General features: G+C 59.3%; 1 protein-coding gene across 1 annotated transcript in view; it reads left to right on the top strand.

Moving 5' to 3' along the window:
* Positions 1 to 976: 976 nt before the first annotated feature.
* Positions 977 to 20,108, top strand: part of LOC129707574 (DENN domain-containing protein 3-like) — a 31,250-nt gene continuing 12,118 nt past the window's right edge. The window contains exons 1-9 of the mRNA XM_055652722.1: positions 977 to 1,159; positions 1,624 to 1,842; positions 2,429 to 2,544; positions 3,885 to 3,966; positions 5,641 to 5,736; positions 5,999 to 6,046; positions 6,390 to 6,493; positions 7,476 to 7,495; positions 14,488 to 15,015. Coding sequence (XP_055508697.1) covers positions 977 to 1,159; positions 1,624 to 1,842; positions 2,429 to 2,544; positions 3,885 to 3,966; positions 5,641 to 5,736; positions 5,999 to 6,046; positions 6,390 to 6,493; positions 7,476 to 7,495; positions 14,488 to 15,015 — 1,396 coding nt within the window. The remainder of the gene's footprint in view (positions 1,160 to 1,623; positions 1,843 to 2,428; positions 2,545 to 3,884; positions 3,967 to 5,640; positions 5,737 to 5,998; positions 6,047 to 6,389; positions 6,494 to 7,475; positions 7,496 to 14,487; positions 15,016 to 20,108) is intronic.

Raw genomic sequence — 20,108 nt, forward strand, 5'->3', positions numbered from 1 at the left:
CACCACACACCACACACCACCACCACTGCCACACACCCACCCCCACCACACCACCCACACCACACCTGCCCCACACCTGGCACCACACCACACCACACCACACCACCTGCCCCACACCACACACACACACCGCCCCACACCCACACACACCACACACCCACCACACCCCACACACCCACACCCACACTAACTCACCCACACCCACTCACTCACACCCGCTCACGCACACCCACTCACTCACACACCCACTCACACCCACACCCACTCACTAACATACCCACTGACACACACACACCTACCGACACACGCACACACACCACACCACACACACACACCCCACCACACCACACCGCACCACCACCACACTGCCCCCACACCACACCACACCACACCACACCACACTGCCCCACACCACACCACACCGCACCACACCACACCACACCCCACCACACCACACCACACCACACCACACACCCACACACCGCTGTCCCACACCACACCACACCACCCACACACCACACGCACCACACCACACTGCCACACCACCACCACACCCCACACCACACCGCACCACACCACACCACACCACACCACACCACACCACACCACACCACACCCGCACCCACCACACCACCCCACACCACACCCACACCACACCCACACCACACCACACCACACCACACCACACCGCCCCACACCACACTGCCCCACACCACACCACACCACACCACACCACACCACACCACACCGCCACCACACCACACCACACCACCACACCACACCGCACCACCACACACCACACTACACCACACCACACCACACTATACTACACCACACTGCACCACACCACACCACACACTGCACCACACCACACACCACACAACACCACACCACACCACACTGTCCCACACCACACCACTACGCTGCACCACTACACTACAGTACATTTCATGCGTGATCTATGTATATTGGCATGATGGGGACACATGTGCATATCGTTAACGTGACGTGTACCTCTATCTCCACACGCATGTGCCAGTGCTTTGAACTGGGCCCCATCATCGCGGTGCTGCCCCCGCCCGAGGATGTGGACACGCCCCCCATTGACATCAGCCTCCACCTCCCCCTGCTCTGCTTCAGCCCCAGCACTGTCCTGCAGGTACCCGGGGGGGAGGGGCTGAGGGGTGATGGTGGAAGAGGGGCGGTGAGAGGAAGGGGAGGGGGGTGAGGTTGATGGGGAGGGGATGGGGATTGGGGGGAAGGGGAAGGGTGAGGAAGGAAGAGGGGGCGGTGAGGGGGGGAGGTGGGAGGTGCGGTAGTGAGGGGGGTGGGGGTGGTGGGGGAGGGGAGTTGGGGGGTGAGGATGGGGGTGGGGGGCCACAGTGGGATATTATAGGCTGGTGGTGGTGGGAAGTTGCCCGTTGCGTAGTGTCACCATGGGGATCGTGAGGTGCCTGGTGCTGCCCTACTGTGTGTGTGTGTGTGTGTGTGGCACTGATGCCTGGTGCCCAGTGCCCAGTGCCCAGTGCCAGTGCCAGTGCCCAGTGCCCAGTGCCGGTGCCAGTGCCCGGTGCTGCCCCACCACAGTGTGTGTGCCTGCCACTGATGGCTGTTGTCGGGCAGATCGTGACGTGTTTGCTGACGGAGCGACGCCTGGTGTTCGTGTCTCGGGATTGGCCGCTGCTCACGCTGATGACCGAGTGCTTCGTCTACTACCTGCGGCCGTTGCCGTGGCGACATCCCTACATCCCGGTGCTGGCCAGCTCCATGCTCGACATGCTCATGGCCCCCACCGTCTTCCTCATGGGCTGCCACTCCAGGCACATCCGCACCGTCATCGAGGTCAGTCACCGCTCTCCCAGCAGCCCGGGGTCAGTGGTGGTGTGTCCACACCGACTGCTCCCTCGCCGACCCCTCGCCGACCCCTCGCCGACCCCTCGCCGACCCCTCCCCATAACCCCTGACACTCGCACCACTCGAGAATCAGTGAATCTCCACCTTAAATATATCCAATTACTGCTCTGCCGTGTGTGGCATTAATTTCACAGATTCACCCCCCTCTGACTAAAGACATTCCTCCTCATCTCCTTTACAAAGGTACGTCCTTGTACACTGAAGCTGTGACCTCTGATGCCCCAGTGGAATCTCCACATCCACTGTTCACACCTTTCACTATTTGCTATTCTCTCACACACTCTCTCTATCCTTCTCCCTCTCTCCATCTCTCCCTGTCACCCACTCTCCCTCCCGCTTTCCCTCCTTCCCTCCATTCCTCCCTACTCCCCATCCCCTCTCCCCCTCCCCGTCCACTCCTCCTCAACTCCTCTCCTCACACACCCCTCTCCTCCTCACCCCCTCCCTGCCCCCTCGCTGCCCCCCCTTTCCCCCTTGTTGACCCCTGACACACACGTGTGCCCCTTGCCCCCAGCTGGAGGAGTTGGTGCTGGTGGACATAGACCAGGGGACGGTGTGGTCTTTCCCCAGAACCCGGAGTTCCACGCCCCCCCTCTGCCCACCCGCCATCACAGAGGAGTTCATCACCAGGTAGGGGCGGGGTGGGGGAGTTTGGTGGGGGAGGGGGTTTGTGCGGGGGGGAGGGGAGGGTGATTTGTGTGGGGGAGGGGGGGGTTTGTGGGGGGGAGGGAGGGGAGGGTGATTTGTGGGGGGAGGGGGTTTGTGTGGGGGAGGGGTTTGTGTGGGGGAGGGGGTTTGTGTGGGGGAGGGGGGGGGTTTGTGTGGGGGAGGGGGTTGTGTGGGGGAGGGGAGGGGGTTTGTTGTGGGGGTTTGTGTGGGGGAGGGGAGGGGTTTGTGTGGGGGAGGGGAGGGGGTTTGTGTGGGGGAGGGGAGGGGGTTTGTGTGGGGGAGTGGGTTTGTGCGGGGGGGAGGGGAGGGTGATTTGTGTGGGGGAGGGGGTTTGTGCGGGGGGGGGAGGGGAGGGTGATTTGTGTGGGGGAGGGGGTTTGTGCGGGGGGGGGGGGGGGTGATTTTGTGTGGGGGGGGTGATTTGGTGGGGGAGGGGGTTTGTGCGGGGGAGGGGGTTTGTGCTGGGGTGGTTTGTGAGGGGGGTTTGTGCGGGACAGGGTGATGGGCGGGGATGGGGTGTGGGTGCGGGACAGGGTGGTGGGCGGGGATGGGGTGTGGGTGCGGGACAGGGTGGTGGGCGGGGATGGGGTGTGGGTGCGGGACAGGGTGGTGGGCGGGGATGGGGTGTGGGTGCGGTGTCTGGGCCAATGGGAGTAGAAGGGGGTGCACATGGGGTACGTCCGCAACCGACCGGGGGGGTGGAGGTTTGATTGGATTGTATCCTGAGGTCATGAGCCAATTGGCTCAGCAGTGAGGATAGACTTGGCTACAGGAGCCAAATCTGCCAACCCCTTGCTTCACATCTGTTACCACCATGGAACATCAGGAACCAGATGTTTGCTTATTCTTGAGCATAAGCGTGACCTTGGACTATCATGACCTTCACCCCTGGAACCCCCTTAATTTCAATGCCTGCCATGACCTTTGCCCGTGTTGTCCTTTCCGCCGTTGTCCGTTTCCCCGTGTTCTGTCCAGCATTGACCTTTGCCCCCTGTGTTGCCGTGTGCGGCCATGACCTTTGCCCCCTGTGTGTCGTGTCCAGTCGTGACCTTTACTCCCTGTGTTGCCTTGTCCAACCGTGACCTTTGTCCCCTGTGTGTCATGTCCAGCCATGACTTTTGCCCTCTTGTTACCATGACATTTGCCCCATATGTTACCGTGATCTTTACCCACTGTATTACATAGAAACATAGAAAATATGTGCAGGAGGAGGCCATTCGGCCCTTTGAGCCAGCACTGCCATTCATTGTGATCAAGGCTGTTGCCTTGTCCAGCCGTGACCTTTGCCCCGTATGTTGCAGTGTCCGGAGGTTGCGGCTGCACCCTGAGCTGGCGTCGGCATCACTGCCCATCTGCACCGGTCTGGCTGCCGTCCGGCAAAGAGTGAGGGGGAGGGTGAGGGGGAGGGTGAGGGTGAGGGTGGGGGGGGGGGAGGGGGGGGGGGGGGGAGGGGGAGGGGGAGGGGGGGGGGGGGGGGGGGGGGGGGAGGGGTGAGGGGGGGGGGGGAGTGGGAGGGGGAGGGGGAGGGGGGAGGGGGAGGGGGAGGGGGGAGTGTGGGCGGGAGTGTGAGGGGGAGTGTGAGGGGGAGGGGGAGTGTGAGTGTGAGGGTGAGGGGGAGTGTGAGGGGAGGGGGAGGGGGAGGGGGAGGGTGAGGGGGAGGGGGGGGGGGTAGGGGGAGGGTGAGGGGGAGGGGGAGGGGGAGGGGGGGGGGGGAGGGGTGAGGGAGAGGGGGAGGGGGAGGGGGGGGGAGGGAGGGAGGGGGAGGGGGAGGGGGGGGAGGGTGAGGGTGAGGGGGAGGGTGAGGGGGGTGAGGGGGAGGGTGAGGGGGTGAGGGGGAGGGGGAGGGTGAGGGGGGGGGGGAGGGGGAGGGTGAGGGGGAGGGGGAGGGGGAGGGGGAGGGGGAGGGGGAGTGTGAGACCTTTACCCAGAGTAAGAGAATCGACGACCAGAGGACACGGGTTCAATGTTAGAGGGGAAAGTTATAAAGAACTCTATGTAATTGTGCTGTGTGGTGGGTGTATACAACGAACCGTCGGAGAAGGTAGTTAAGGCAAGGACTATAACACCATTTAAATGACATTTGGACAGATACATGGATAGGACAGATTTAGAGGGATATTTAGGTTCAGGTTTATTACTGAGGTACAGTATAAAGCTTTGTTCTGCATGTTATCCAAAGATCAGATAATACCATACATAAATATAATCGTCAAACTCCAGTACAACAGGTAGAGCAAAGGGGAAGATACAGAGTACAGAATATAGTTCTCAGCATTGTAGTGCATCAGTTCCACAGACAACGTCCAATGTCCACAATGGGGTAGAGGTGAATTGGACAGTTTATGGAATGAAGAGAAAGCTACTAGTGCAGAATATAGTGTTCGAGAGTTATAATAGTTTCCAGAGAAAAGTGCAAGGTCTGCAATAAAGTAGATTGGAAGATCAGGATTACTACCTAGCTTATGGAAGGACCGTTCGGAAGCTGATGACAGAGGGGAAGAAGCTGTTCGTGAGTCCGGTGGTGTGCGCTTTCAAGCTTCTGTACCTTCTGCCGGACAGGAGCGGGGAGAAGGAGGAATGACCGGGACTAACTCAGGAAACATGTTGGTCAGCATGGACCAAAGGGCCTGTTTGTGTGCTGTGTGACTGAGCCTATGATACATGCATGTCGTTGTGTCACGGTGTGATAGATGGTAGGATGGACACGTTGGGCCCTGCCATGCCCAGGGTGTTGATGCTGAGCTTGCTGCTGATGTGGCACGTTGGTCAGCTGTTGCCTTGACCAAGGCTTACTGCAATGTGTGTGCTCTCTCCCCAGAGACGTCTCCAAGTATCTGAACCTCAAGCACCGGGTGTTTATCAAGAAAGACTTCCTGGACTCACGCGAGCCCGCCTCACAGCCCTTCTACATCAGTGGTGAGTCACCGTGTATGACTGGTCCTGGTACCACTGGGGTGGGTGGGGGTGGGGATGGGGGTGGGGTGGGGGTGGGTGGGGGGGTGGGGGGGTGGGGGTGGGGGTGGGGGTGGGGGTGGGGAGGGGGGTGGGGGTGGGGGGGGGGGGGGTGGGGGTGGGGGGGTGGGGGTGGGTTGTGGGGGTGGGGGGGGGTGTGGAGGGGGGTGGGGGTGTGGGGGTGGGGGGGTGGGGGGGTGGGGGGGGGTGGGGGTGGATGTGGGGGTGGATGTGGGGGTGGGGGGGTGGGGGTGGGGGTGGGGGGGGGATGGGTGTGGGGGTGGATGTGGGGGTGGGGGTGGGTATGGGTGTGGGGGTGGGGGTGGGGGTGGGTGGGGGGTGGGGGTGGGGGGTGGGGGGGTGGGGGTGGGGGGGGGGGGGGGGGGGGGTAGGGGAGGGGGGTGGGGGTGGGTGTGGGGGGGGGGTTGGGGTTGGGGGTGGGGGTAGGGTTTGGTGTGGGGGTGGGGGTGGGGGTGGGGGTGGATGTGGGGGTGGGGGTGGGGGGTGTGGGGGTGGGGGTGGGTATGGGGGTGGGGGTGGGGGGGGTGGGTGTGGTGGGGGTGGGGTGGGGGTGGGTGGGGGTGGGGGTGTGGGTGGGTGGTTGGGGGTGGGGGTGGGGGTGGGGGTGGGGGTGGGGGTGGGTGTGGGTGGGAGGGGGGGGGTGTGTGTGTGTGGGGGTGGGTGTGGGGGTGGGGTTGGGGGGGAATGGGGGGGGGGGATGTGGGGTGGGGGTGGGGGTGGGGTGGGGGGTGGGTTGTGGGTGTGGGGGGGGGGGTGGGTGTGGGGGGTGGGGGTGGGTGAGCCCAAACAGGTTGGTGGAGCTGACCATGACCCTTGCCCTTTGCCCCCGGCAGCACCTGCGGACTGACCTCTTCCACTGCTTCCTCAAGGCCCGGCTCAACGACAGGGTGGATGCCTTCAGCCGCTGGGAGTTGGCCACTCATCCGCAGACCCCCAGGTACCATGGGGGGGGGGGGGGGGGGGGGGGGGAGGAGGGGGGGGTCAGACGATACGAGACAAGACCAGACGGGAGCGGGGCGGGGCAATACCTGACGGGGTGGTCAGCTCCCGGCCCCTGGTGTTTGGCTGAGGATTGGCCTGGGTCTAATCCACTCCAGTGAGTGACCCTGTGTTCACACTGGTTTTATACCCAAGTAAATACACGCCAGCGTTTGTTGCAGTGAGAATATTGCAGCTGTGGTGATTCGGTGGAGTTTAGACTCTAGGGGGAGAGTCGGTGGGACTGCTGGCACCAGTGGTAGTCTCCATGAGCTGGCGGCTCTCCCCATCACAGTGAGGGGAGGGGACGAGAGGCTTGTAGAGTGGAGATGGGGGCAATGTTTGGAAGGAAGTAGAAAGAGATTCTGCAGAGGCTGAGAGTCTAGTTCAGTTTATGTTCATCAGTTCTAGGAACAGAATTAGGCCATTCGGCCCATTACGTTTATTCCGCCATTCATTCATGGCTGATCTATCTTTCCCTCTCAACCTCAACCCCATTTTCCAGCCTGCCTCCCATAACCCCTGACACCCATACTAAGTGACAATCTCTGCCTTACAAATACCCAATGATGGCCTCTGAGGCAATGAATAAAGCCCCCAGACTAAAGGAATTCATAAGGTCATAAGTAACAGAAGCAGAATGAGGCCATTTGCCCACGTCTACGGCATTTAATCAAAACCTTCAAACCCCTCGTCCAAATCATTAATATACAACATGAAGAGTAGCGGCCCCAGCACCGACCCCTGCGGAACTCCGCTAGTCACTGGCAGCCAACCCCCTTATTGCCACTCCTTGTCTTCTGCTGTCCAACCAACCTGCTATCCATGCTAGTATCTGCCCTTTGATACAGTGGGCTCACGTGTGTGTGGCACCTTATCAAAGGCTTTCTGAAAATCCAGGTAAACAACATCTATTGACTCTTCTTTGTCTGTCATCAAAGAATTCCAGCAGATTGGCCAGGCAAGATCTCCCCTTCACGTAGCCTTGCTGCCGACCTATTTTATCATGACCCTAAGTACTCCGTAACTGATCAGTCTGAAGAAGGGTCTCGACCCGAAACCTCTCCCATTCCTTCTCTCCAGAGATGCTGCCTGTCAGGGCCGGCCTTAGGAAGTGCGGGGCCCAATTGGGAACAATGTTCGTAGAAATATATAAATAAATAATTATGATTGAGTCACCTGTCATGAGTAACATGACAATTCGGGGGAGAGTTCCTTTCACAGCGTGTGGGGAATCTAGCCAGGGGTAAAGTTGCGAGGAGGGCAGGAGCGTTGAGAAGGAGGGGGTCGGGGGTTGATGCCAGTAACACTCACTCTGCGCTGCCGTGGTGCTCTGGGCGCGGAGCCACCGCATTGTGGCCGGGGTGGGAAGCAGCTCGCATGGCTACGAGTGGCCTCCATCACCGGACAGCGGAACCGACCGCCATCTCAACGCCTTCTGCCGGCCCGCTCACCTCTGGCAGTGCTCTCCGTCTGACCAGTGAGGGGACCAGCTCAAGAGCAAAGATCATAGAGCGGAGTGGGTCAGCGGGCGATGGGTAACATCACAGCGGGCGGTGGAGCTTACTCCTGTGTCACCGCGAACAAGGGATCAATTGAGGTTACACGCAGCAACTCTGGAGACAAGACCCTTCTTTAGACTGAACTGAACTCTCGTCGGTGAGAGTATTTGTGATTGTCTGAAGAAGGGTCTCGACCAGAACCGCAACCCTCTCCCCAGAGCCCCTGCCCGTCCCGCTGAGCCACCACAGACAGGGAGTTGAAGGTAGACACAGTGGGGTCCACCTTCAACTTCAGAGCCAAACAAAAAACACAGAGTGCTGGAGGAACTCAGCGGGCAAGGCAGCACCCGCGGAGGGAACATATCACTTATCAGGAGCCGCCACGGGCCAGGACTCCCCCCCCCCCCCCCCCAACAGAAAGGAACCGCAGATGCAGCCATCACCGCAAAACGTCTAAGAATTAACTGTAGATGCTGGAATATCGAAGGTAGACAAAAATGCTGGAGGAACTCAGCGGGTGTGAGGCAGCGTCTATGGAGCGAAGGAAATAGCCAACGTTTCGGGCCGGGTCTAAAGAAGGGTTTCGACCCGAAACGTTGCATATTTCCTTCGCTCCATAGAGAGGGGGGGGGGGGGGGGGGGGGGATGGAGGGAGTCAGATAGACAGCGCAATGACATATTCAGGGGGGGGGGGATCCCAGTGTGAGAGTGAGTCACCACCTGCGTACAGCGTTCCCACATCCCTCTTCTCCACCAAACAAGGCACGCTCCTCTCTCCTCTCCCTTCCTGCCCTCATCCTCCTCCCCCCCCCTCTAAAGAAGGAGGCAACGGGAGGGGGAGGGAGGTAGTGAGAGGGAGATCCAAAGGGTAACTGGTTTTGGTCTCCAATCACCTCACAAAGGGCAGCCAACAGTGGTGGTGAAGCAGAAGGGAGCTCTCTCTCTCTCTCTCCTGCACCCCCTCTCTCTCTGCACCCCCTCTCTCTGCAATTCTCCCTCCTTCCTCTCTCTCTCTCTTCTCTCCAATATCCCCTTCTCTCTCCCCCCTATCCCTCTCTCCCAACTTCCTCTCTCTTCTCTCTCCAATTCTCTCTCTCTCTCTCTCTTCCTCTTGCTCCCTCCCCCACTCCTCTCCCCCAGCCACGTTTATATCGACAGTTCACTCCACGAGTGTGTGTGTGTGTGTGAGCCGAGCAGTGTTTCTCATTCTGACTGCTCCGTGAGCTGCTCGTATCGACAGTAATCGTGTCCACCTCTTAATTGAAAATGAGGGCAAACCGAAAATCCCCCCCCCGTCTCTCCCCGCCCCCCCCCCCCTCACACACACACACAGACAGGAAAAACACACGCAGACACACACGCAGATAGAGAGAGAGAGAGACACACATACACAGCCACAGAGCCACAGAACACACACACACACACACACAGAAGCACAGAGACATACACAGACAGTCACACACACACACACACACACACACCCATCAATGTTAACACCCCCCCACACCTCCAACCAGGTCTGCTGTTGTACAGCACCCACACAGTAAGCACCACCCCCCCCCCCCCCCCCACACCCCCCCCCCACAACTGCACCCGCTGAGATACTCCAGCTTTTTGTTTCCCCCCCCCACCACTCACACACGGCCCGCCTGCCCACTCCTGGCGTTTACGTTGAATACTCACGGCTGAGTTCGCTGTGGTGCTGGGGCTTGCTGCCCTGTAGACTCCCCCCCCCCCCCCCCCCCCCCCCCCCCCCCCCCGGTCTGCTCCGGCGGCAGCAAGTGACAATATTGAGGTCAATTATTGAGGAATGCATTGTTTAACTACTTGCTAACTACTGCCTGTTTACAAGTGTTACAGCAGCAGTTAACACATCATTTGTTATCCATGTCCGTTTAGTAAAAAAATCCGTATGCCAAATTAAAAAAAAAAACTTTATTTAACATAGCGAATTTGTATTTCCATATGAAATACGTAAAATTAACGCGGGGCCCAATTTGGAAAAATCGGTCCAATCGGCCTAGGGCCGGCCCTGCTGCCTGTCCCGTTGAGTAATCCAGCATTTTGTGTCTATCTTTGGATTAAACCAGCATCTGCAGTTCCTTCCTATACACCTCATTCTTTATAATGGACTCTAAAATCAGCTCATCACCCACTGAATTCTTCCTCATCTCCTTTCTAAATGTACATCCTTTTATTCTGAGGCTATGGCCTCTGGTCCCAGACTCTCCCACTAGTGGAAACATCCTCTCCACATCTACTCAATCCTGAACATCGAATTCTCCCAATTTTGTTAGTCCTTGCTGTCTCCTCCCCTTCCTCAGCCCCCCTGCTGTCTCCTCCCATCCCCCAGCCTTCGGGCGCCTCCTCCTTTTTCCTTTCTTGTCCCCGCCCACCCCCGCCCCCGATCAGTCTGAAGAAGGGTTTTGGCCCGAAACGTTGCCTATTTCCTTCGCTCCATAGATGCTGCTGCACCCGCTGAGTTTCTCCAGCTTTTTTGTGTAACTTCCAGGCCTTTCACTGTTTGTTTATGACTATTAGTTAAGAGATGTGGATGGTGATAGATATTGGAGCTGTGAGATCCTCTGTGTCGGATTCCAGTCAGTTTACAGGTGGCAGCTCTTGCAATCTTCGCAGCCACATTGCCCATTGATTAACGTTGGCCCAGAGCCCGGTTCAAGAGGTCAGGAAGATCCTGAAGTTGTCTTTGTTTGAGCACAATGCGCACGGATCCAGGCCTCTCTGAGGTTTCCTCTGCGTTGTCTCACTGCAGTCTCAACCTGAGTTACATTTGGCTGTTTAGTGTTAATGTGTAGAGACATAGCATGGAAACAGGACCATCGATTACTCGTTCACACTGATTCTATGTTATCCCACTTTTGCATTCACTCCCTACACATTAGGGGCAATTTGCGAAAGCCATTTAACCTATAAATCCGCCTGTCTTTGGGATGTGGGAGGAAACCGGAGCACCCGGAGAAAACCCACATGGACAAGTGAAGAGACACAGTTGAACTGTCCAGTTGGGGTGCAGGGTCAATCTGGGGGATGGGGGGCAGAGTGGGTGGGGAGTGGGGCGTGTGTGGGGGTGTGTGGGGGTGGGGGTGTGGGGGTGATGGGTATTGTGTGGGGCATGTGGGGTGTGGGGGTGTTGGGTGTGGCGTGTGATGGGGGGTGTGGGGGGTGTGGTGTGGGGGGGTGGGTGTGGGGGTTGGTGTGTGTGGGGTGTGTGGGGTGTGGGGGGTGGGGGTGTGTGGGGTGTGGGGGGGTGGGTGTGTGGGGGGTGTGTGGTGTGGGGTGGGTGCAGGGGTGTGTGGGGTGTGTGGGGGTGTGGGGTGTGTGGGGTGTGTGGGTTGGGGGTGTGGGTGTGGGGGGTGTGGTGTGGGGTGTTTGGTGGGGTGTGGGTGGCAGTGTGGGGTGTGGGGGGTGTGTGGGGGTGTGGGTGTGGTGGGGTGTGTGGGGTGGGGGGTGTGTGGGGCAAGTGTGGGTGGTGTGGGGGTGTGGGGTGTGGGGGGTGGGGTTGGTGTGTGGGGGTGTGGGGTGTGTGTGGGTGGTGGGGGGTGTGGGTGTGTGGTGGGGGTGGGGTGTGGGGTGGGTGGGGCAGTTGTGGTGTGGGGGTGTGGGGTTTGTGGGGGTGGGGGTGTGTGGGGCAGTTGTGGGGTGTGTGGGTGAGGGGGGTGTGTGGGGTGTATGGGGGTGTGGGGGGTGGGGGTGTGTGGGTGTGTGGATGTGTGGGGTGTGTGGGCAGTGTGGTGTGGGTGGGGGTGTGTGGGGGTGTGTGGGGGTGTGGTGGTGTGGGGTTGTGTGGGGGTGTGGGGGGCAGTGTGGGCAGTGTTGTGTGGGGGGTTGTGTGGGGTGTGTGGGGGTTGTGGGGGGTGTGTGGTTGTGGGGGTGTGTGTGGGGTGGTTGGGTGATGTGGGGGGTGGGGGGGGGGGGTGTGTGGGCAGTGGGGGGGTGTGTGGGGTGGTGGGGGAGTGGGGTGTGGGGTGGTGTGGGGGGGTGGGGTGTGGTGGGTGTGTGGGGGGTGTGGGGCAGTGGGGGTGTGGGGGGTGTGGGGGTGTGGGGTGTGGGGGTGTGGGGTGTGTGGGGCAGTGTGGGGTGTGTGGGTGGGGTGTGGGGTGTGGGGTGTGGGGCAGTGTGTGGGGGGTGGGGGGTGTGGGGGTTGGGGTGTGGGGGCAGTGTGGGGTGTGGGGGTGTGTGTTGGGGTGTGGGGGTGGTGTGTGGGTGTTGGGGCAGTGTGGGGTGGGGTGTGTGGGGGGGTGTGTGGGGCAGTGTGGGGGTGGGTGTGGGGGTGGTGGGGTGTGGGGGGTGTGTGGGGGTGTGGGGTGGTGGTGTGGGGGTGTGGGGAGGTGGGGGCAGTGTGGGGTGGCAGTTGGGGTGTGTGGGGTGTGTTGGGGGTGTGGGGGTGTGTGGGGCAGTGTGTGGGTGTGTGGGGGGTGTGGGGGTGTGTGGGGGGTGGGGGGTGTGTGGGCAGTGTGGGGGTGTGGTGGGGTGTGTGGGGGTGTGGGGCAGCAGTGTGGGGGTGTGGTGGGGCAGTGTGGGGGGTGTGTGGGTGGGGTGTGGGGTGTGTGGGGGTTGTGTGGGTGTGTGGGGGGTGTGTGGTGTGGGGGCAGTGTGGTGGGGTGTGTGGGGTGTGTGGGGGTGTGTGGGTGGGGGGGGTGGGTGGGGGGGGGGTGGGGTGTGTGTGGGTGTGGGGGTGTGTGGGGTGGTGGGGGTGTGTGGGGGTGTGGGGTGTGGGCAGTGTGGGGGTGTGGTGGTGTGGGGTGTTGTTGTGTGGGGCAGTGTGGGTGTGGGGCAGTGGGGGTGTGTGGGGGTGTTTGGGGCGTGTGGGGTGTGGGGCAGTGTGGGGTGATGTGGGGTGTGGAGTGTGTGGAGTGTGTGGGGTGTGGGGTGTGGGTGTGTGGGGTGTGTGGGCAGTGGGGGGGTGGTGTGGGGGTGTGGTGGGGGGGGTGTGGGGCGGTGTGGGGGTGGGGGGTGTGTGGTGGGTTGTGGGGGCAGCATTTGCTGGGTGTGTGTCCTGTGGGGGTGTGGGGTGATGTGGGGCAGGGTGGGGTGTGTGGGGTTGTGGGGCAGGTGTGTGGGGATCCTGTGTGGGGCACGTTGTGGGGCAGTGTGGGGTTGTGTGGGGTGTTGGGGCAGTGTGGGGGGTGTTGGGGGTAGTGTGGGGTGTGGGGTGTGTGGGGAAGAGTGTGGGGTGTGTGGGGTGGGTGGGGTGTGTGTGGGCACAGTGTGTGGTTGGGGGTGTGTGGGGTGTGTGGGGAAGTGTGGGTGTGTGGGGTGTGTGGGGGTGTGCGGGGCAGCTGTGGGGCTCCTCTGGGGCCAGTGGGGGGTGTTTCAGTGGGGCAGTGTGGGGTGTGTGTGGGGGTTGGTGGGGTGTGTGGGGCAGTGGGGGGTGTGTGGGGTGTGGGGTGTGTGGGCAGTGTGGGGTGTTGGGGTGTGGGGGTGTGCGATGACAGGGGGGGTGTGTGGGGTGGGGGTGTGGGGGGGTGTGGGGCAGGTGTGGGGTGTGTGGGCAGTGTGGTGGGGGGTGTGGGGTGGTGGGGGTGTGCGGGTGTGGGGTGTGTGTGGGGTGTGTGGGGCAGTGTGGGGGTGTTGGGCGGTGTGGGGTGTGTGGGGCAAGTGGGGGGATGTGGGGGAGCCCAGCCGTGGGGGGTGTGGGGGGGCCGCAACAGTGGGGGTGTGGGGGGTTGGGGTGTCGCCTCTCACCCCCCCGCTGGTGAGTGGCCGTGTGGGCAACAGTTGTGCGGGTGTGGGGGGTGTGTGGTGTGTATCCACCTCTGGGGCAGTGGGGGGGTGTGTGCAGGGGGCAGTGTGGGGTGCCCCCTGGTGTGTGGACCATGGGGGGTGTGTGGGGCCTCTCCACTGTCCCCCCGGGTGTGGGTGTGTCCCCCCAGGGTCAGGCCTCTCCACTGTCCTCCCCACACACTCCCCCCAGGGTCAGGCAGTGTGACTCTATGCCGCCCTATCACATCTTGGTAGGTGTGTTTTGTGGAGGGTGGGGGGTGGTCTGCCTGTACGGGGGGAGGGGGCAAACAGCAGAGAGGGTGAGGTGCAGCTGAGTGAGGGGCTGGGTGGTGGCGAGGGAAGGCTGCGATTGAATGGACATTTCCCCTCACTAATTCTCTCCATCTCCTTCTCCCTTTCTCTTCCCCCTCCCTCCCCTCCCCCTCTGCCCCATCTCTCACTCCCCCACACTCATCCTCTCCTGCTCCCTCTGCCTGTCGTCTTTCTCCCTGTCACTCCCTCTCTCTCCCCCTCTCTCATCTCCCCCCTATCTCTCTCCTACCCTCTCTCACCACCCCCGCCCTCTCTCCCAACCCTCTCACCACCCCTCTCTCTCACACCCCCCCCTCTCTCCCCCCCTCTCCCCCCCCTCTCTCTCTGCCCCCCATCCCCCCCTCTCCTCCTCCCTGTCTTCCCCCCTTGTCTCCCCCCCCCCCCATGTTTGCAGGAGTACGTATACACCCCATCGTTGTGCCGCGCTGCCTGTACCTGCCACCATTACCCAGTGCCCCTCTGGATGATCTGAGCGTGTCTCTGTTCTACACCAAACTGGTGGTGGACATTACACGGGAGCTGGAGGGGGTGGGTGGTGATGATGGGGGTGTACGGGCAGCCTGCCTGTACCTGCGGGGGGTAGTGCGGTTGTGCCAGGGGCAGCCCGTGCCCGCCCTGCTGGACTTCCAGAGCCTAGAGAAGATCGACATGGACTTCTTCCCGCTGGAGCTGGTGCGGCAGACACTGGAATCTATGAACACTGAGCAGCTGCGGGCCTTGCAGGAGACAGAGGGGCTGAAGGGCCTGCTGCACGGCGTGCTGGAGAAGCACTGGGACCGCGCGCGGCCCGAACACAGCGTCCGAGACCTGGAGCTGCCCGTCTGGCCCCTCGACCGCCAGCAGTTCACCGCCCTGGCACAGGCGGCTGGCCTGGTCAGCACCACAATCACGGCAGACTGCCTCTTCGATATCCTTGCCGCCGGTGAGTCCCAGCCCCCTCACCCCTACACACTGAATGGTCGGCCTCTGGGGAGTGTTGTAGAGCAGAGGGATCTAGGAGTACAGGTGCGTGGTTCCTTGAAGGTCGAGTCACAGGGAGATGTGGTGGTCAAAAAGGCTTTTGGTACTTTGGCCTTCATCAGTCAGACTATTGAGTATGGAAGTTGGGAGATCATGTTGCAGTTGTATAAGACGTTGGTGAGACTGCATTTAGCGTATTGTGTTCAGATTTGGGCACCATGTTATAGGAAAGATGTTGTCAAGTTGGAAAGGGTTCAGAGAAGATTTACGAGGATGTTGCCAGAACCAGAGGGAGTGAGCTATAGGGAGAGGTTGAGTAGGCTTGGTCTCTATTCAATCCAGCACAGGAGGATGAGGGGTGATCTTATAGAGGTGTGCAAAAGAGAGAGGAATGGGATCGGGTAGATGCACAAAGTCTCTTGCCCAGAGTAGGAGAATTGAGGACCAGAGGACAAGGGTTTAAGGTGAAAAGATTTAATAGGAACCTGTGGGGTAACTTTTTCACGCAAAGGGTGGTGGGTGGATGGAGAGAGCTGCCAGAGGAGGTCGTTGAGGCTGGGACTATCCCAACGTTTAAGAAACAGGTACATGGATAGGACAGATTTGGAGGGATATGGACCAAGCGCAGGCAAGTGGGACTAGTGTAGTTGGGACATGTTGGCCGGTGTGGGCAGGTTGGGCTGAAGGGCCTGTTTCCACACTGTTCACTCTGACTGTGACCTCCCCAGTCCCCTCTCCAGCCACCGCAGACTGCATCTGACATGCTGGCTGTGTGTAAGTCCGGGGACCCCCCTCCCCCCGTTCTGCCTGTATCTGTGCTGTACCCCCCCCTCCCCCCCCTCACAGTGGCAGTGAAGGGGAGATGTGTCTACAAGTAAGTGTGTAGTATGGAGGTGGTGGTGGCCCCTGCCCCCTTGCCTTTGGGGGAGGGGGCATATGGGTGGGAGAGGGGCTGCCAGCGGACTGGAGCCCTGGTGATATTGGGTTTGGAGGCTGCAGGGGGGAGTGTCTTGGGGGAGAAGGGGAGAGATCTGGAGGGTCAGCACTCTCCCCAGGGTGAGGGGTCGGGGGGGGTCAGGGGTCGGAGGGCAGTGCCGAGGTCAGGCTCCGGCCACTCACCCCCTGTCCGCTCTCCCCTCACTCTGCGCAGAGACGCCCAGGAGGAGGAGGAGCTCCAGGAGGAAAAAGAGCAAAAAAAATAAACCATCAACCAGCTCGTACTAAACCCTCCGACCTCCGACCTCTGTGTGCCTGCACCAACGACCTCTGACCTCTCTGCTTCCGTCACTGACCTCTGAGTGCCGCCGTCAACAACCACTAACCTCTCCACGCCACGCTGACCTCTGCCCCCTCCCCCGGCCGTGCCATCGGAGTGAGGGGGCATTACCCCCACTGCCCCTCTCTGTGCCCCCTCCAAGCCCCAGGAACCAGGGTTCCATCCTGACCTCAGGTGCTGTCTATGTGGAGTGTGCACGTGCACTGGTTTCCTCCCACATCCCAAAGACGTGCGGGTTTGTAGTTTAATGGGGTTTGATAAAGTTGCCCCGAATGTGCAGGGAATGGGCGGGAACCTGGGATAACAGAGAACTACTGAACAGGGATTGCTGGTCAGCATGGACTCGATGGGTCGAAGGGCCTGTTTCCACACTGTTTTTCAGTCAGATATTCTCTGGGAGATGCAGTGACCTGTGGCACCCCCAGAGGGCAGCGTGAGTCAGGATATCAGCAGGTGCTGATCAGCACAGCACCCTGGGGTGCCCCGGACAGACATGCTCCCTCACTCAGAGTCCAGGCATGCAGCACTGCAACAGTGCAGGGTGTTGTAGAGACAGTTTAGTGGGCGCTGCCCTAGGGCCGTTGCCTGTGTTGGGGGGAGTGATGGAACATCCCGCAGCCCAGCACAGAGCCCACCTCCCCCCAACTCCCCCACTCCTGCCCTCCCCCCTCCCCTGATCGGGTCACACGGTAAACAAGGAACTGTAGGCGCTGGGATCCGGAGCAAAGCACAAAGTGCCGGAGGAACTCAGCAGGTCAGGCCCTAACCTGCAACATTGTGATACCATGCCTGACCCGCTGAGTCCCTCTTTCTCTGGATCCCGGCATCTGCTGGAACTCAGCAGATCAGGTGAGGAAAGGTGTGGCGACGTTTCAGGCCGGGACCCTTGCTCAGTCTGGGTGAGGGAGGGGGAGAGCGCGATGGGAGGGAGAGCGGAGAGAGTGGGTCTCACACACTCCCGGGCACAGAGAGGAGGAACTTCAGACAGCGGATACCTGGAGACATCTCACAATAAACACCATTGAACCAGTGAATGATTGAGCAGTGTATAACCATATAACAATTACAGCACGGAAACAGGCCATCTCGACCCTTCTAATCCGTGCCGAACACGTATTCTCCCCTAGTCCCATATACCTGCGCTCAGACCATAACCTTCCATTCCCTTCCCGTCCATATAACTATCCAATTTATTTTTAAATGATAAAAACGAACCTGCCTCCACCACCTTCACTGGAAGCTCATTCCACACAGCCACCACTCTCTGAGTAAAGAAGTTCCCCCTCATGTTACCCCTAAACTTCAGTCCCTTAATTCTCATGTCATGTCCCCTTGTTTGAATCTTCCCTCCTCTCAGTGGGAAAAGCTTGTCCACATCAACTCTGTCTATCCCTCTCATCATTTTAAAGACCTCTATCAAGCCCCCCCTTAACCTTCTGCGCTGCAAAGAATAAAGCCCTAACTTGTTCAACCTTTCTCTGTAACTTAGTTGCTGAAACCCAGGCAACATTCTAGTAAATCTCCTCTGTACTCTCTCTATTTTGTTGACATCCTTCCTATAATTAGGCGACCAAAATTGTACACCATACTCCAGAATTGGCCTCACCAATGCCTTGTACAATTTTAACATTTTTAACATTACATCCCAACTTCTATACTCAACTTCTATACTTACTGCTTACTAGTGTAGCAGTAAGAAGCCACAGAGTTTAACGTGCAGAAGCAGGCCCTTCGGCCCACCTTGTCCATGCTGACCATGGTGGCCTACTGGCCCACCCCCTTTAGCCGGCCTAAACCCATTGCTGTGCCACTCATTCCCAAGTCACACCCTGCCTGGCTCTGCGTTTAGTTTCCCCACAACCCGCCCCTGCCCCCAACATAGACCATAGCACAGTCCAGCACAGGAGCTGGCCCTTCGGCCCACAATGTCCGTGCACAACACCATTTCCAATTAAACTGATCTTTTCTGCCTGTACTTGATCTATATCCCTGGTTGGGACGGACTCGGTGGGCCGAAGGGCCTGTATCCGCTCTGTATCTCTAAAGTCTGAATTCTAAGGTCTAAATATCCACGGGCCTATCTAAAAGGCTGTTATACACCACTGTTGTATCTGCCACCACCACCCTGGCAGCAGATTACAGGTCCCCACCCCTCACTGTAAATAACATGCCCCACACATCTCCTTTAAACTTTGCCCCATCTCACCTTAAAGCAACTAGTGTTTAACGTTTCCACCCTGGCCAAAAGGTTCTGTCTGTCGACCCTATCTATGTTTCTTATAATTTTATAAAACTATTTGATCTCCCCATAACCTCCGGCACTCCAGAGAAAACAATCCAACTGCAGTCTGAAGAAGGATCCCGACCTGAAACGTCACCCATCCACGTTCTCCAGAGATGCTGCCTGAGATGCTGAGTTACTCCAACACCTTGTGTCTATCCAAGTCTGTCCAACCTCTCCCTGTAGCTAAACCCTCTAATCCAGGCAGCAGTCTGGTGAGGCACTTGCACCTCCTCCAACCTCATCTACTGTATCCGCTGTTCCAGGTGGGTATATCGGCAAAACCAAGCGCAGGCTCTGCCATTGTTTTGCTGAACACCTCAGCTCAATTCGACTAACCTGATCTCCCGGTTGCTCAACACTTTTAACTCCCCCTCCCATTCCCAATCTGACCTTTCTGTCCTGGGCTTTCTCCATTATCAGAGTGAGGCCCAGCGCAAATTGGAAAAGCAACATATTTCGCTTGGGTAGCTTACACCCCAGCGGTATGAACATAGAAAATAGGTGCAGGAGGAGGCCATTTGACCCTTCGATCCAGCACCGCCATTCATTGTGATCATGGCTGATCATCCCCTATCAATAACCCGTGCCTGCCTTCTCCCCATATCCCTTGACTCCACTAGCCCCTAGAGCTCTATCTAACTCTCTCTTAAATCCATCCAGTGACTTGGCCTCCACTGCCCTCTGTGGCAGGGAATTCCATAAATTCACAACTCTCTGGGTGAAAAAGTTTTTTCTCCCCTCAGTCTTAAATGACCTCCCCTTTATTCTAAGACTGTGGCCCCTGGTTCTGGACTCGCCCAACATTGGGAACATTTTTCCTGCATCTAACATGTCCAGTCCTTTTATAATTTTACTAGACCAAGTGCAGTGGGTCTGTTCCCCCAACGTGCGGTTGTGGGGGGGGGGGGGGGCGGCACGCAGCGACACACACACTAACTATCCCCCCCCCCCACACTCACGCTAATACCCCCTCGATATTATATTAATATTATTAATTTGCTCCTTTTACCCCATAACCACCGTATCTACTGACGCATAGCCCCCAACATGCAGTCTCATCTAGAGAGAGGGGGGGGGGGAGGGAGGGAGTAGAGAGTGAGGGCAGAGAGAGAAGGGGCAGAGAGGCAGAGAGAGAGACAGAGACACAGGGAGAGGGGCAAGAGGGATAGGGGGGTTGGAAAGGAGGACAAGAGGGAGAATGGGTGAGGGTGGAAAGGTGGGAGAGGAGCGAGAAAGGGTGAGAGTGATGGGGAGAGAGAGGGGGTGCTGAGAGAGGGGGTGAGGTGGGGAGCAGGGAGGGGGAGGGGTGGGGGGGGGTAGGGGGTTTGGAGGGGAGGGGGTTTAGGGGGGAGGGAGGGAGAGGATAGAGGGTAGGGGGGGAGGAGGAGAGTGAGGGGAGGGGGAGATGAGAGGGGGAGGGGGGGGGGGGGAGGAGGGGAGTGAGGTGGAGAGGGTGTGCTGAGAGGGGAGGGGAGAGGTGGGGTGTAGGGAGGGG

Source organism: Leucoraja erinacea, chromosome 21 (assembly GCF_028641065.1).
Source record: "Leucoraja erinacea ecotype New England chromosome 21, Leri_hhj_1, whole genome shotgun sequence".
Classification (NCBI taxonomy): Eukaryota; Metazoa; Chordata; class Chondrichthyes; order Rajiformes; family Rajidae; genus Leucoraja; species Leucoraja erinaceus.